Raw genomic sequence first — 13,376 nt, 5'->3', positions numbered from 1 at the left:
GATGGTTTGTAGAGTATTAAAGGGAACTGCTTGTGGTTGCCAAATACACTTTTTGATTTTGTTGTTGCAAGCGTGGCGAAACTCCCTAGGACAGCTGTGTGATGATGGTTATTAAGGGCTATTATAAGGGTTCACACTTCCCTAAATTTGTATCATCTTAGTAAGAGATATATACTATACACCACATACCATTACCACTGTCTCCAGTACGCTCAGTTCAGCCTACATGTATTCGCTTGTCCACCTGAAAGAGGTAGTCAAGTTTTTACAAAGTTTTTTTTGAAAAGTTTTTTTATTTATTTAAGATTCTTACATGAGATCCCAAGAGATCAGCTCTGATCTGATGGGGAAACTGGCATCAAGTATTCAAGTTTTGCACAGCGCCACCACAGGTGAAAAGGAGAATTACATGGCACACAATAAAATCAATGGGCTGCTCATATAATACATGGACATAACAAATCTTTTTACTATCACAGGAGAAATGCAAAGACTATATATGTTGTGCAATGCACGGAGCATCCAGGCTGGTGTACTCGAGTAACAGTAAGACTTGTAATCCAGCACTGAAAAAATATATTAAAAAAAAACAGATCTCAATATTAAGTAAACATGTCTATAAAATTGATTAAAAAAAAGACAGCTATAACATTCTTACACATTACGGTCTCCTAAGAGCCCTTAGTCACTTATTATTATGGACTTATTACTTCTATGACTAAGGACCTTTAGCAATCCAAAATATGTAAGACTTTAATTTTTTTTTTTACATCAATTTTATAGACTGTCGGGGTCGTAAACGACAATGAATCCTCATTCACCAGTCATTCCAAATCATTGTGCGAGCGCAAAACATCTGGTACCGATTAAGAATGACTCAGACACGCAGCTGATTCAGTCTTAGCTAATGTCCTACATCCACACCTGTCAGGAGCAGTACAACAACTGGCTTTTATTTACAAATACACAATACTATATTGAGTGTTAGGGGAAGGCGTGCATTAGGCGGGGTTTATGCAGTATACATCTAGTGTCCAGTCTCTCTCTGATTCGTCAAAACGTCTCCCAATGGTTACTTCTTCTTCACATTCCTGAGTTATCTTTTTTAGGAGAAATGAAACTTAACTTAACTCTTTAGACACTGAATTTAAGTGAAAGTGAACACTGGCAGCCATCTTTAATACAGTTACATTTGCATTAGCAAGCAATTAGGAAAAACTTATTGTTTCACAGTATAAAAATATAAAAGTTATATAAGAAAATATATTTTCACCTTGACAATCCCCCCTAAACACTAAGTTTTTCCCTTAATGAAAGATCCTTCGAGACTGTCCATGTGATGGGAAAAGGGGAGGTGGATTTCTTCATCCAGACACCTCAGAAGCTCTCCCCTAGCGAGAGGCCTCCAGGCAGCTGAACCCTTCACTAACCTCACATGGAGTTCTCCCGCTGTCCCTAAACTAAGTCTCTTAACATCATCTGAGAATGGGGGGTTTTGTCTACTCTCTTGAGGGGAATATACTTAGGGATCTCCCCTAGATCAGTACCATCGTACTCTGGTGGGTCTACTTCTTGATTGAGGAAGGTGCCAGTCGGAGTTGCTTTGGCAATAACCTTTTTATACAAGGGAATAACACAACAAAGAGTTATCGATCCAATTACAAGGAGGGCAATCAGTACTATACAAGCTTGTTGAAGGAATCCCTTGAGTCCACCCAACCAGCCGGAAAAGAAAGATGTGTCTACTCCAGCATTAGTTTTCAATTCTGCTGCTAACCCAGTTATCTTTTTAAGGGCTATCATGGTTTTTCCATTCACTCCAGAGTTCTGAGGGATATAAGTACAACACTCCTCTCCCACCATCCCACAAACTCCTCCTTTCTCAGCTAATATCATATCAAGGGCTAGTCGATTTTGGAGTGTCATTCTAGTGTTAGGGCCCAATTCTTCAACTATACCTTGGAAGGCATCTTGGCTGAAATTGACAAACCTTTGTTCACTGTAATATATGTAATTGATCCATTCAACATTTTTATTAATCTGCACCTGTGGGATTATAGAAGCAAAGCCAGCATAGATCTGGTTCTGGGCTTTAAATTGGTCAGGCACCCCCCTTGGCACTCCAATAGCATCAATATATACTAGTGGATCTTCTTCATAACTCATATGGAGCTGATCGAGGCTTCTCCTTTTCCTGGTAGGTTCATCAGGTATCTTTGGATCCCAGGGTAGAATCTTGAACTGCATAGCTAGTTTAACAAGGGTGCATTGGCCTGTCCAGGCATTTGGCAACCTAGGACGGAGCTTACCATCTCCACATAACCAATAAATGTCATACATATATTGTGTATGTTTGATTAACAAGTCAGTATCTAGAGAACTATTCTCTTTGCAGAAACCTGTCTCGAAGATCCCTACTGGTGTACCTGTGGTGTCGTGGGAATTATAGCAGGTGTAATTGTCAGCTAATACAGTTACTTCTCCTGGGACCTTTAGTTTGGGTTCCTTATGAATTAGTGGGACGTAATCTGGGCAATCAGTGGGCTTCAAACCTTTCAACAAATTCATGACACAGGCAGTGGTGTTTAGGTATGCTCTGAGTATTCAACTGGTCATTCGGAATAACAAAGGTAGCTGGAGTCAAACGACCCAGAGTACAAGCACCTTTTACCCCTACTGGCAACCATTTATATGCATTGTCTCCACATACCCAGAACATGTCACTAGGTAGGTCCCATAGGGCTGAATGTTGTAATACCAGTCTATGAACTAAATCTATGAACGCAGATACATTCTGAAGCATACACCAATTTGGAAGTTGTCCTAAAGGGCTACAATACCCTACATCGGGATTTCTACAGGTGGGAGTTCCTTTCTCATATCCAGATGACTCGTTGCAAGGTATATTACCTGAAATATTAAAACAAGTTTCATTATTGCCCTGGGGAAATAAATTGGAATACTCCCAGGACGTGTTATGCAACCTTCTTTCTAGCAGTATTGGTTTGAAGGCATCAGTAGAGTGGGAAGTTACATTAAAACTAACTTGTAGGCCATACATTGGAATTTGCCCCAGGTAGGTTAACCGAGTTCTATTCCTGGGTACCCAAGCCCCCCCTTTATATGCCAGATATTGAAGGTATGTGTTACTTCCTGAAAGATTACCCTGCCACCAAGGGTATCCTACCCATCCCACAATAGGTATTCCAACAGTTGTGTTCCATAACTTCACATTATTTGTGGCATTATTAGCGAGTGTATCAGAACAACTGGTCCAGGCAAATAATTCCTCGGGTGGCACAGGAATAACAAGGAACGGAATACTAGTGGCCGATATTGGTGAATGTGTGCAGATCCAGCAATCTGCTGGAGACTGAGTGTCTTTTGACCAATCATTTAGTATTTTTTCATGATGTTGTATAAACTTATTATTCAAGGACATTGGAGAATTTAGATTGTCCCACGCAGCTACCATTATTACAGATAATGCAACAAAACCAAACCAAAACATTATGCACTCTTATGCTTTGTTAATTCCTGTGGCTAGTTTGCAATGCGATGCGTGGATCCAGGTTGGTCGTCCTTCCAACTTAACAGCAGTAGGCGTTGTCAGGAGTACTTGGTAAGGTCCTTGATATCGGGGTTCAAGGGTCTTTCTGGAGTGTTTCTTGACATATACGTAATCACCAGGTTGTAGACAGTGAGTTCCTTCCACACTATCTGGATCTGGAATGGAAGAGAAAACTAGAGAATGCATTTGAGTTAAATGCTTTTGCAACTGGATTACATAACTTGTCAAATTATCCACATTGAGTGTTAAGACCTGTGGGTAGTACAACCCTGTGTTCGGTGGTCTTCCAAACAGTATCTCGAAGGGTGACAGTTTAGTTTTCCCCGTGGGTGTGTACCTTACTGAGAATAATGCTAATGGGAGACACTCTGGCCATGGTTTATGGGTTTGTTCCATGGTTTTCTGTATTTTCAATTTTAGTGTCCCGTTCATTCTCTCTACCTTCCCTGAACTCTGTGGGTGGTAGGGTGTATGAAATGCTTGTTCTACACCTATCATTTGCATTACATTTTGCATTACCTCAGCAGTAAAGTGTGTACCTCTGTCTGATTCAATTGTTTCAGGGACACCGAATCGTGGTACTAGTTCCATCACCAGTTTCTTTGCAGTAGCTCGAGCTGTAGCCGTTTTCACTGGGTAGGCCTCTGGCCATCCAGAGAAGAGATCTACACATACTAGGATATTTGCATACACTCCTACCTTGGTAGCTGTATGTCGTCAATCTGCCGTCTCTGAAACAGGTAGAGAGGCCTAGGTGTCGCTTTCTTAGGGACTTTTACTGTTTTACCTGGGTTGTGCTGTGCACAGATGAGGCATGATTGTACAAGTTTCGCGGCTGCGCAACTGAAGCCAGGAGCGATCCAGAAGGCATCTACCATGGCACACATGTGACTTTTTGAGGTGTGATTGTGGCCATGTGCTGCTTGCGCCATGATTGGGAACAGGGACTTTGGTGGGCACATTTTATCCTTATTCTCCCATACTCCATTTGAGTTCAGCTCAGCTCCCAGTCTCCCTCGGTGTACCTTCTCTGTTTGGGCAGCCTTTTGCTGGAGGGATTTCAGGACATCTAGACCCAATGTGGCTGGAATACGCTGACTTCCCGCCACCGTCCACTGCTCTCTCTAGGCCGCCTTGTGCTATTTTAGCAGCCTCGTTCGCCCTTCTATTGCCCTCTACCTCCACGGAGTCACCTTTGTGTGTGCTTTTACCTTGACAATGCCAACCTGGACTGGTAACATCAATGCCTCCATCAATTGTTTCACCAGCTCTGCATTTTTAATGGGCTTCGAATCTGTGAAAATATTAGCGACTTTACCTGCAGCGGCTCTACACGCCTCAGTGAGTGCCTTCAACTCTGCCTCCTGCGCCGACATGTGAGGAGAGAGTGGTTCCGCTCGGATTACCTCATGTGAGGATACTACTGCATATCCAGTGTAGAATCGTCCATCCTGGTGGTATCTGGGGCCATCTACAAAAAAGAAACTCAAAGTCTGCATTAGGAACAGGTTTTTCATGAATGTGTGCAAACCCAACTGTCTCCTGACTCATCAGTTCTATGCAGACATGTTCATGCGTCATGTCAAAGTATCTTTCCTCACGCGCTAATATGGTCACCAATTCCCCCTTTTCTGAATCCACAGGCAGGAGGGTGGCTGGATTCAGAACGTTACATCTTTTGAGGAGTGACATACTCAGGAATTAGTAGAGCACACTCAAGTCAGAGCTGTCTGGCCATAGACAGATGTTTTGGTTGAACTTGTAGGAGTATGGCATGGATGTCATGTGGGGAATAGATTGTCAAAAGAAACGTCAGTGTCATCTCACATGCCTTTCCTATTACGTCTCCACTTTTTTCCTTGTGCTCCAGCATACATGACAGGTCGTTTTATTGTCCTTGTTTGCTCAATTTCTTTAGCTACCTTAAGGAGGTCTTTCGGATCTACATGTCTCCATTCAGGTCTGGCTGTCTGTACTGCGTCTCGTAAGTCTTTGTTCATACCGTCAATGAATGCATCCACCAGTATTCTAACATCAAGTGGGTTTATGCAAATGTACCCCATGTCTGCCCATTTCAGCTGTAACCGTCCAAGGTATATCTCTACTCTCTCTCCTCTTTGCTGTGTCACATTAGTCAGGAGTACAGACTGCTCTGATTGTTCCACTGCAGCCCATTGTCTTAGTGACTCACAGTACGTCTCCCCAGATTGTGCAGATTTATCATCCATGCCCCAAGCCTGATTCTTTGTCACATCTGTGTGTCTTAATGATATGATCTAGTGCGTCACCTGCCTTTAAACTCACCAACCTCTCTAGGTCTGCCCAGGTACACTTATATGTTTGCTGTACTTCCTTTATGTGTCTGTAAAACGGGAATGGTTGGTCTTCAGGGGCAGGCAGCTGCTTCAGCAAAGCTAGCTGGTCAGAGGGGCTCCAGGGATAATACACCTGTATCTTTCTTATTCTAGTCACACTTCTAGGTCCTGATGGGGTTGGCCGTCTGATGTCTACTGTCAGCTTACTCCTCAAGGGCCAATGTCCCCACTACCCACTATCCACACTATTATGTCAGCTTCTTATGATCTTGTCTGGATAGGATTTAGTGCAATTCTCTTAGGTCAGTAGCACAGGTCACACAAGTAGCTATTCAGTCTGGATTTGTCTGAGTCTGACCACAGTGTTTACAAGTCCATCTGTTTTGTCTGGGTCTCTGGTTACACTTTGTCAATCAAACATTCATAATACACCTTCCATACTGCTGCACATTCTCAAGCATCATTTATTCACTTGCTATTTTCTTCCCTTGTCTGTGCCTTTTTGTACATCCAAACATTCACACTCTGGTATTTTTGCCTTTTTCAATGTTTGTCCCACTTGTTTTACTGCTTCCTTCCTTCTCTGTCTCTTGTAATTTGACACAATTTGCTATACAAATCAATCACACAACTAGAAGCAGGTTCAAACACATTAATGACCAAGCAATCACTTACAATTCCCTTCTAAATTAGGCACCATATCTTACTTTTAACTTCCAATCTTCAATTAAGTACTGTTGCTTTAAAATGCACAAATCTTTCAGCGTGTACCTTACGGATAGAATTACAGAGAATTTTGAGCACAGCTCACACTCAGCAGAGATAAGAGCGAAGGGAGAAGAAAAACTATGCAGCGCCATCCTTCACCCCTCCCGTCAGAATGCAGCGTCGTCCTTCACAGAATTCTGTAGTTCTTTAGACTTATCAAAATCAATTTCTACAAAGAAACTCAAAATCACGGGATTTCACTGTAAGGGCAGATAACTGTATAATGAGATTAACCATGCCTTGCCCTTTTTCTGGCCAAATGCATTCAGGAAACTTTACAATGCAATGCCACATATAACACGAACTATATCATTACTCAATTCATTCAGTCTCAGATGTAGATTTGAAATATCTATAACGCATCTGTCCGGGATACGGCAATGCTCGGGTGTCCTGTAATCATATATAGGGCCTGCAGTGTGTAACACTATATCACAGGGCAAATTCCCTCCCTGGGTGGACATAGCGTCTCCTGGATGCAAGGGGCCATAATTGGCAAGGTAGGCCTGACACTCTTGGGTTATGGCTGGGCCTCCCTTTTTAGCTATCTGTTGGGCCAAACCACCTCTATGCGACAGGGTAGAGTTAGCTGGGTTCACTATGGCTCCTACCTGGTGGGTAACTATGTCCCCATACCCCACTGAGAAAAGAACCTGGGAGCCCTGAGGTGTGATGTAATAGCGTGAATGACAGGGGAACCAGATTTCAGGGTCATGGGGCAACCTAGAGGATTTGTTGAGAGGGGTAGGTAGTGGGCTCCTTCCGGGCCGGGGGGATTCGAACGGACCTAATAGCAGTGGCGGGGCAGGGGGAATTGTAGCAACCTGATTGTCAGAATCTTCTGATCCCTCATCATCTCCGATAGCTTGGCGCCTCATACGCATTACGGACCGGAAAGCCGTACTGCCGGTCAGGGCATCAAGAGTGAAGGGACCTTGACCAGGTGTATTTACAAATATCACAGTGGGTTGCACCGGGAGACTAGGCCCAGAGGCCGGAACAGAAACAGGAACATTAGAGGTGGGAACAGCATCGGTCGGTGCCGGAGGTTTCTCAGGAAGTGGTGGTCCCTGATAGTACTCGCCGGAAAGTGTTACCAGCGGACATAGTGGCTGGGGAGGAATTCCGGGTGCACCAAGATGGCTGCCGGTGGAGGCGTGGCATGCCCCACTTCCGTCCATGGTCTGGGCGGAACCCCAAGGACGGCCCGCCCCACACACACGGCAGGTTTCCACCCAGGTTGGATTCTGCACGCCACAAACAGGACACACCCACGTTTCTGGAGAGCTCGTCTTGTCGCCATTATAGGGCGGTGGTTGGGACTGCATTTTCATCATCAGTGGCACGGCGGCCATTTTACAATCTATAAGATCACAGTTCAAAGGCATTTTATAACCAAACACAGGTTCCGCATTGTCTGATCCTCTTTCCCCATCAATCTCTTTCCATCCTTCATTCTTCAAGCCTCGCGCAACTCGCAGATGAGCTTGTGCTTGTTCTAACAATCCTTTATCTTTCAACATGCCTCGTTTGTTCTCTATGAGATTATGCCACATAGCCGGCTGTAATCTCCCTGACGAGGGCAATCCTACATGCTTATACAATCTCTCAACATTCTTGACTGCCTTCTTGCCTTCCCGTGACGCTACTATTGCCTTGACCTCCACAGCATCCTCATCTAACTTGTGGGGCACAGACTTCTTCTGCTTTAAGATACGCAGCATGACTCTTACAGAATACTATGGTTCTCTGCAGAAAAACCACTGGTAGCGATATCAACACTGATGTTCCACAGTACGGAGCCTCACGTTCGACGTACTAGGAAAAGAGCCTCGCGCTCAATATTTCCTTTCCCTAACCTTGAACAGCAGTGATTAACAGATTATCCTGCCACGATATTCCAACAGTCGGGAGGCGGTCTCCTAGTGAGAGCCCTCCACAGAAATACAGGTGGTCCCTTCTCGGGACGTCTTAATTACCTAGCTGGTACAATATCACAGAGGCTGCGTCTCCTATCCCTTCCTCTAGGTTGCCCCACAATCTGCAACTAGCTCAATTTATCACTCCACTTCACTACTAGACAATAGTCACGGGTAGGGTGGTTGAATGGAGTACAATGACCGGTGGAGGAGGTGTGGTGTACACGAGGACGCGCAGAATGCGACGTCTCTCAGTTGCTGGTTCAGAGCGTGACACAGGATCGCACTCAGTCTCACCACTCAACCGGTCACCCCTCAGACCCAAGGAGACCACAGACAAACCAATAACGGCTGAGACACTAGCAAGTGTGACACATACAGTGTATATGATCTCACTTACCGTGTTTTGGAGGGTGATCAGTCCTCGAGGTCAGCCACTACAGGTATCATCCACAGACATCCAGGCATGGGTCCAGAGGAGCCTCGGATCACTGTCCACGCCCCCCGTTGGGCTCCAAATTGTCGGGGTCGTAAACGACAATGAATCCTCATTCACCAGTCATTCCAAATCATTGTGCGAGCGCAAAACATCTGGTACCGATTAAGAATGACTCAGACACGCAGCTGATTCAGTCTTAGCTAATGTCCTGCATCCACACCTGTCAGGAGCAGTACAACAACTGGCTTTTATTTACAAATACACAATACTATATTGAGTGTTAGGGGAAGGCGTGCATTAGGCGGGGTTTATGCAGTATACATCTAGTGTCCAGTCTCTCTCTGATTCGTCAAAACGTCTCCCAATGGTTACTTCTTCTTCACATTCCTGAGTTATCTTTTTTAGGAGAAATGAAACTTAACTTAACTCTTTAGACACTGAATTTAAGTGAAAGTGAACACTGGCAGCCATCTTTAATACAGTTACATTTGCATTAGCAAGCAATTAGGAAAAACTTATTGTTTCACAGTATAAAAATATAAAAGTTATATAAGAAAATATATTTTCACCTTGACAGACATGTTCACTCAATAAAGATCATTTTTTTAAAAAATATATATTTATTTTGTGCTGGATTATAATTGCTATTGAACCAGAAAAAAAACCTTTAAAATCACTCTTTATTAAACATCATAAAAAAATCACCTGTAAAGTGGCAAAACACAAGTTACAAAGCACATATGTAAAACGTACCGGCCTATAAATAGGACCCCCTCCCCTGATGTCACTATCGGTAAGTAAGGAGGGTTATCCTACAAAAACAAAATTGTAATGGGGGAGGAAACTTTCTCCTATACTTCATCCCTACTTATGCCGTGGAGGTTGGCACCCTAAAAAATCAATAATGGTGCCGCGGAACCTAGTCGTCTGTCCCTAAGAGCCCATAACCTCCCTATTCAAATCAAACAACGTGATATCACCAGCGAGGTGTCAAGCAATAAGGGATAGTAGTCTCAAAAATGATGTTGTACATATATTCATATAGATCATCATATATATTTTTGTCCAAAATTTGCCACAGTCAATAACATAGAATATGGCAACAAAGATTTATCCACACAGATACCAGCATTATATAGTATCGTGTATATATATATATATATATATATATATATGTCCATAGAATATACAGTATATGTCCATAGTTCAGGTCATAATCTACCGTATTTTGATAAAAACATATAGACAAAAATTATAGTTACCGTAGATATCTACCGAAAGGTTTGCCCCCAGACATTGAGAACATTTTTTTCCCAAAAAATCTCAGAGCAGTTATGGCGCAAGTGATTCACCCATATAATCACCACAAAAACATTGTTATTAGGTATTAATTTAAACCATATTAACTATATTGGTGCTTTCATGATGACCGTAAATCACCAAATAATTCCTAATAGCAAATTTTTGTGGTGGTTATATGGGTGAATCACTGTATATTGGAACATTGTAATCAAACTGATTAGTATTAACAGCTTAAAAAACTAATCTTGACATCCTATTTTAATGTTTTTTCTGTCCAATTTTGGGACGTCTATGCCTAAATATACTGTTAACTACTTAAGAATGGTGATCAGGTGTGATCAGGTGTGGTCGTCTACGACAATTGACTGGCTTTGCCTGGTAAATGGTGGTTCACGTCAGCGTGCTGTAATTTAGCTTTGTACAAAGCAAAAAAAAACATTTTCGTAAAAGTTTCCTAACATGATAAATCCCATTCTTTGCCCTCAATGCTTTCTGAAGTCACTATAATAATAATAATAATTTAATTTCTATAACGCCAACATATTCTGCGGCACTTTACATTTCAGAGGGGACTTGTACAGATAATAAATAAATAATAAATAAATAAATGCCCAGGGTGGTACATTCCAGACAAGTGGCACAGAATTTTGAGAAGTCTTGGTACAGGAGTGGGAGGATCTGATTATTGAGGATGTTGGTCTTAGGTCATTACTGGAATGGAAGGCACTGGTAGGCTGGGATCACACACAGCCAGATACGGCCGAGTCTCGCAGGTTAAAACCAAGCTCTGGCGCCGGCACTCCGGAGCGGAGCGTGCAGCCGCACAGCAATACATGGAGCTGCACGCTCCGCTCCAGAGTCCTGGTGCCAGAGCTCGGTTTTAACCTGCGAGACTCGGCCGTATCTCGCTGTAGTGTGACTCCGGCCGTAGGGTGATAGACAGAGATGAGAGATTTATGTAGAGGCAAGAGTGGGTACATATATCAGGAGTGGAGAGGCACAGTAACGAAAAAAAAAAAGCCAGATTTGGGAAAAAAGCAGCATTTACATCAGGTAAAAAAATTACATATTTGCGGCAAGTGACAGGTCCCCATTCATTGTGCTAGAGATAATGAATAAACTCTTTAAATTTTGGGGTGCTCCTGTTCAATCAGACATGGTAGGCACTTTTATTATTTACGTGTTTTTATTTACTGCTTGGCTGTTTTTTTATATTAAAGAATGTAGTGAGGCCGGGATGTGACATTTTATCTCAGACCGCTCTGAACAGAGTTTATGACTTCAGTAAGTGAAGGAGGAAACAGCAAGAATTCACCCTGTCAAATGTAAACGTTAGAACCTGCCAAACCTCAACGTCAAGACATCAAGTAGAATTAAGAAAGAGAAGAGCATACTGTATATATTTTTTTTTTGTAAGAAAGCAGGAGGTTAGGTCTTGGATGGCAGGTACGTGTTACTGAGATGGCTTTTATGTTGGCTGGATTTTGGGTCCAGGATTTAGGAGAGACCAAAAGAGCCTGGGAGGGGAAGGTCACTCCTATACTCCAGTCCAGGTCTTACAGGCATAATAACAGGTAGCTAGGTTAGCTCAACAGAGTGTGCTGTGTTGGAGGTGGAGAAAGATCGTTCATGGTGGTTAGTCTAAGCTAGAGATTGAGAACTGCCTGTGATACCAAGTTGGTGAGACTGTTTGATTTACTTTGACTTAGGGCAGTCTCACACGTCCAGATAATTCCAGAAAAACCGGTACCAGAGCTATCCATGTCCGTGTTTCCATGTGGACATGTGGTACCTCTGTGAGGCACACTTGTGGCAACTGTGTGCCGCACGTGTGCCGCATCAGGACCACACAGCCGCCGGCGCGAAGAAGCGGCTACTGTAAGCGCTGTTCCCGGGGTTTGGTGCTGACCGCGGCTGCCATTCTGCTCTCCTGCTCTGCCGGCAGGAGAGAAGAATGAATGAAAACCCGACGTGGGGTCCCCCTCATTTTCTGAACCAACAAGACGAAACTTACAGCTGGGGGCTGCAGCCCTCAGCTGTCAACTTCAGCCAGGTTGGTAGTGAAGAATAGAGGGGTCCCCACACTGTTTTTTTAATTATTTAAATAAATAATTTAAAAAAACGGCGTGGGGTCCCCCCTATTTTTGACAACCGACCAGACTAAAGCCGACAGCTGAAGGCTGATATTCTCAGGCTGGTAAAGGGCCATTGATCTTTGCTCCCCCCCAGCCTAAAAACAGCAACCCCCAGCTACCCAGAAAAGGCGCATTTATTAGATGCACCTAATCTGGAGCTTTTCCCGAATCTTCCCACTTGCCCTGTAGCTGTGGCAAGTTGGGTAATAAGGGGGTTAATGCCACCTTTCTACTATAAGGTGACATTAAGCCTGGATTAGTAATGGAGAGATGTCAATAAGACACCGATCCATTACTAATCCTACAGTATATAAAGGGTTAAATAAACACACACAGAAAATAAGAATAAATAATTTTAATGAAAGAATACAACACACACATTTTTATAATCTTTATTATACTGGTAATTCCTTTATTCCTCCAATTTTCTTGCGATGCCACGCTCCTACTTGATTTGTGACTCCCCGGAATTGCACTCCGGCGCAGGCTTATCTGACCTGTTGAGGGCAGAACAAAGTACTGCAGTGCGCAGGCGCTGAACCGCTCTGACCTTTCCCGGTGCCTGCACACTGCAGTACTTTGCTCTGCCCTCAACAGGGCAGATAAGTACTCCTGTGCAGGAGCGCGATGCCGGAGAGCTATGAAGCAAACAGGAGAGTGGCATTGCAAGAAGATGGGAGACGCTGGATCCAGACCTGCAACACCCATCGGACCGGGCAGCCCCCAGGTGAGTAAAATAAAACTTATTTTTCTTATCTTTCAGGTCGGATTGGGGGCTTATCTATAGCATTATAGAATTCTGTAGATAAGCTCTGAAAGGAAGTGGCCGCATCTTATAGCGACCAAAACAGGTGACAGGTTCCCTTTAACACAGTCCCTAAATATATAGTGTAGTCACTTATTATACATAGCACAGACCCTTAGTAT

At 43.4% G+C, this 13,376-nt stretch overlaps 1 protein-coding gene across 1 annotated transcript; it reads right to left on the bottom strand.

Moving 5' to 3' along the window:
* Window positions 1–788: 788 nt before the first annotated feature.
* On the bottom strand, window positions 789–6,216 carry LOC141059727 (endogenous retrovirus group PABLB member 1 Env polyprotein-like). Its single transcript, XM_073555857.1, has 2 exons — window positions 3,519–6,216; window positions 789–2,910 (listed from the first exon to the last, which is right to left on the bottom strand). The coding sequence occupies exon 2, from the start codon at window positions 2,566–2,568 to the stop codon at window positions 1,456–1,458; it is 1,113 nt and encodes a 370-aa protein (XP_073411958.1). The 5' UTR covers window positions 2,569–2,910; window positions 3,519–6,216; the 3' UTR covers window positions 789–1,455.
* Between the last annotated feature and the right edge of the window lie 7,160 nt (window positions 6,217–13,376).

The sequence above is a fragment of the Dendrobates tinctorius genome, unplaced genomic scaffold (genome assembly GCF_039654945.1).
Source record: "Dendrobates tinctorius isolate UK_male_01 unplaced genomic scaffold, ASM3965494v1 ptg000230l, whole genome shotgun sequence".
NCBI lineage: Eukaryota > Metazoa > Chordata > Amphibia > Anura > Dendrobatidae > Dendrobates > Dendrobates tinctorius.
The sequence above is the reverse complement of the archived record's forward strand: the minus strand, read 5'-3'. Positions and strand labels throughout refer to the sequence as shown.

Bases quoted from the DNA above. Each gene is read 5' to 3' on its own strand.
- LOC141059727 (XM_073555857.1), bottom strand. From the start codon at position 2,568: ATGAATTTGTTGAAAGGTTTGAAGCCCACTGATTGCCCAGATTACGTC.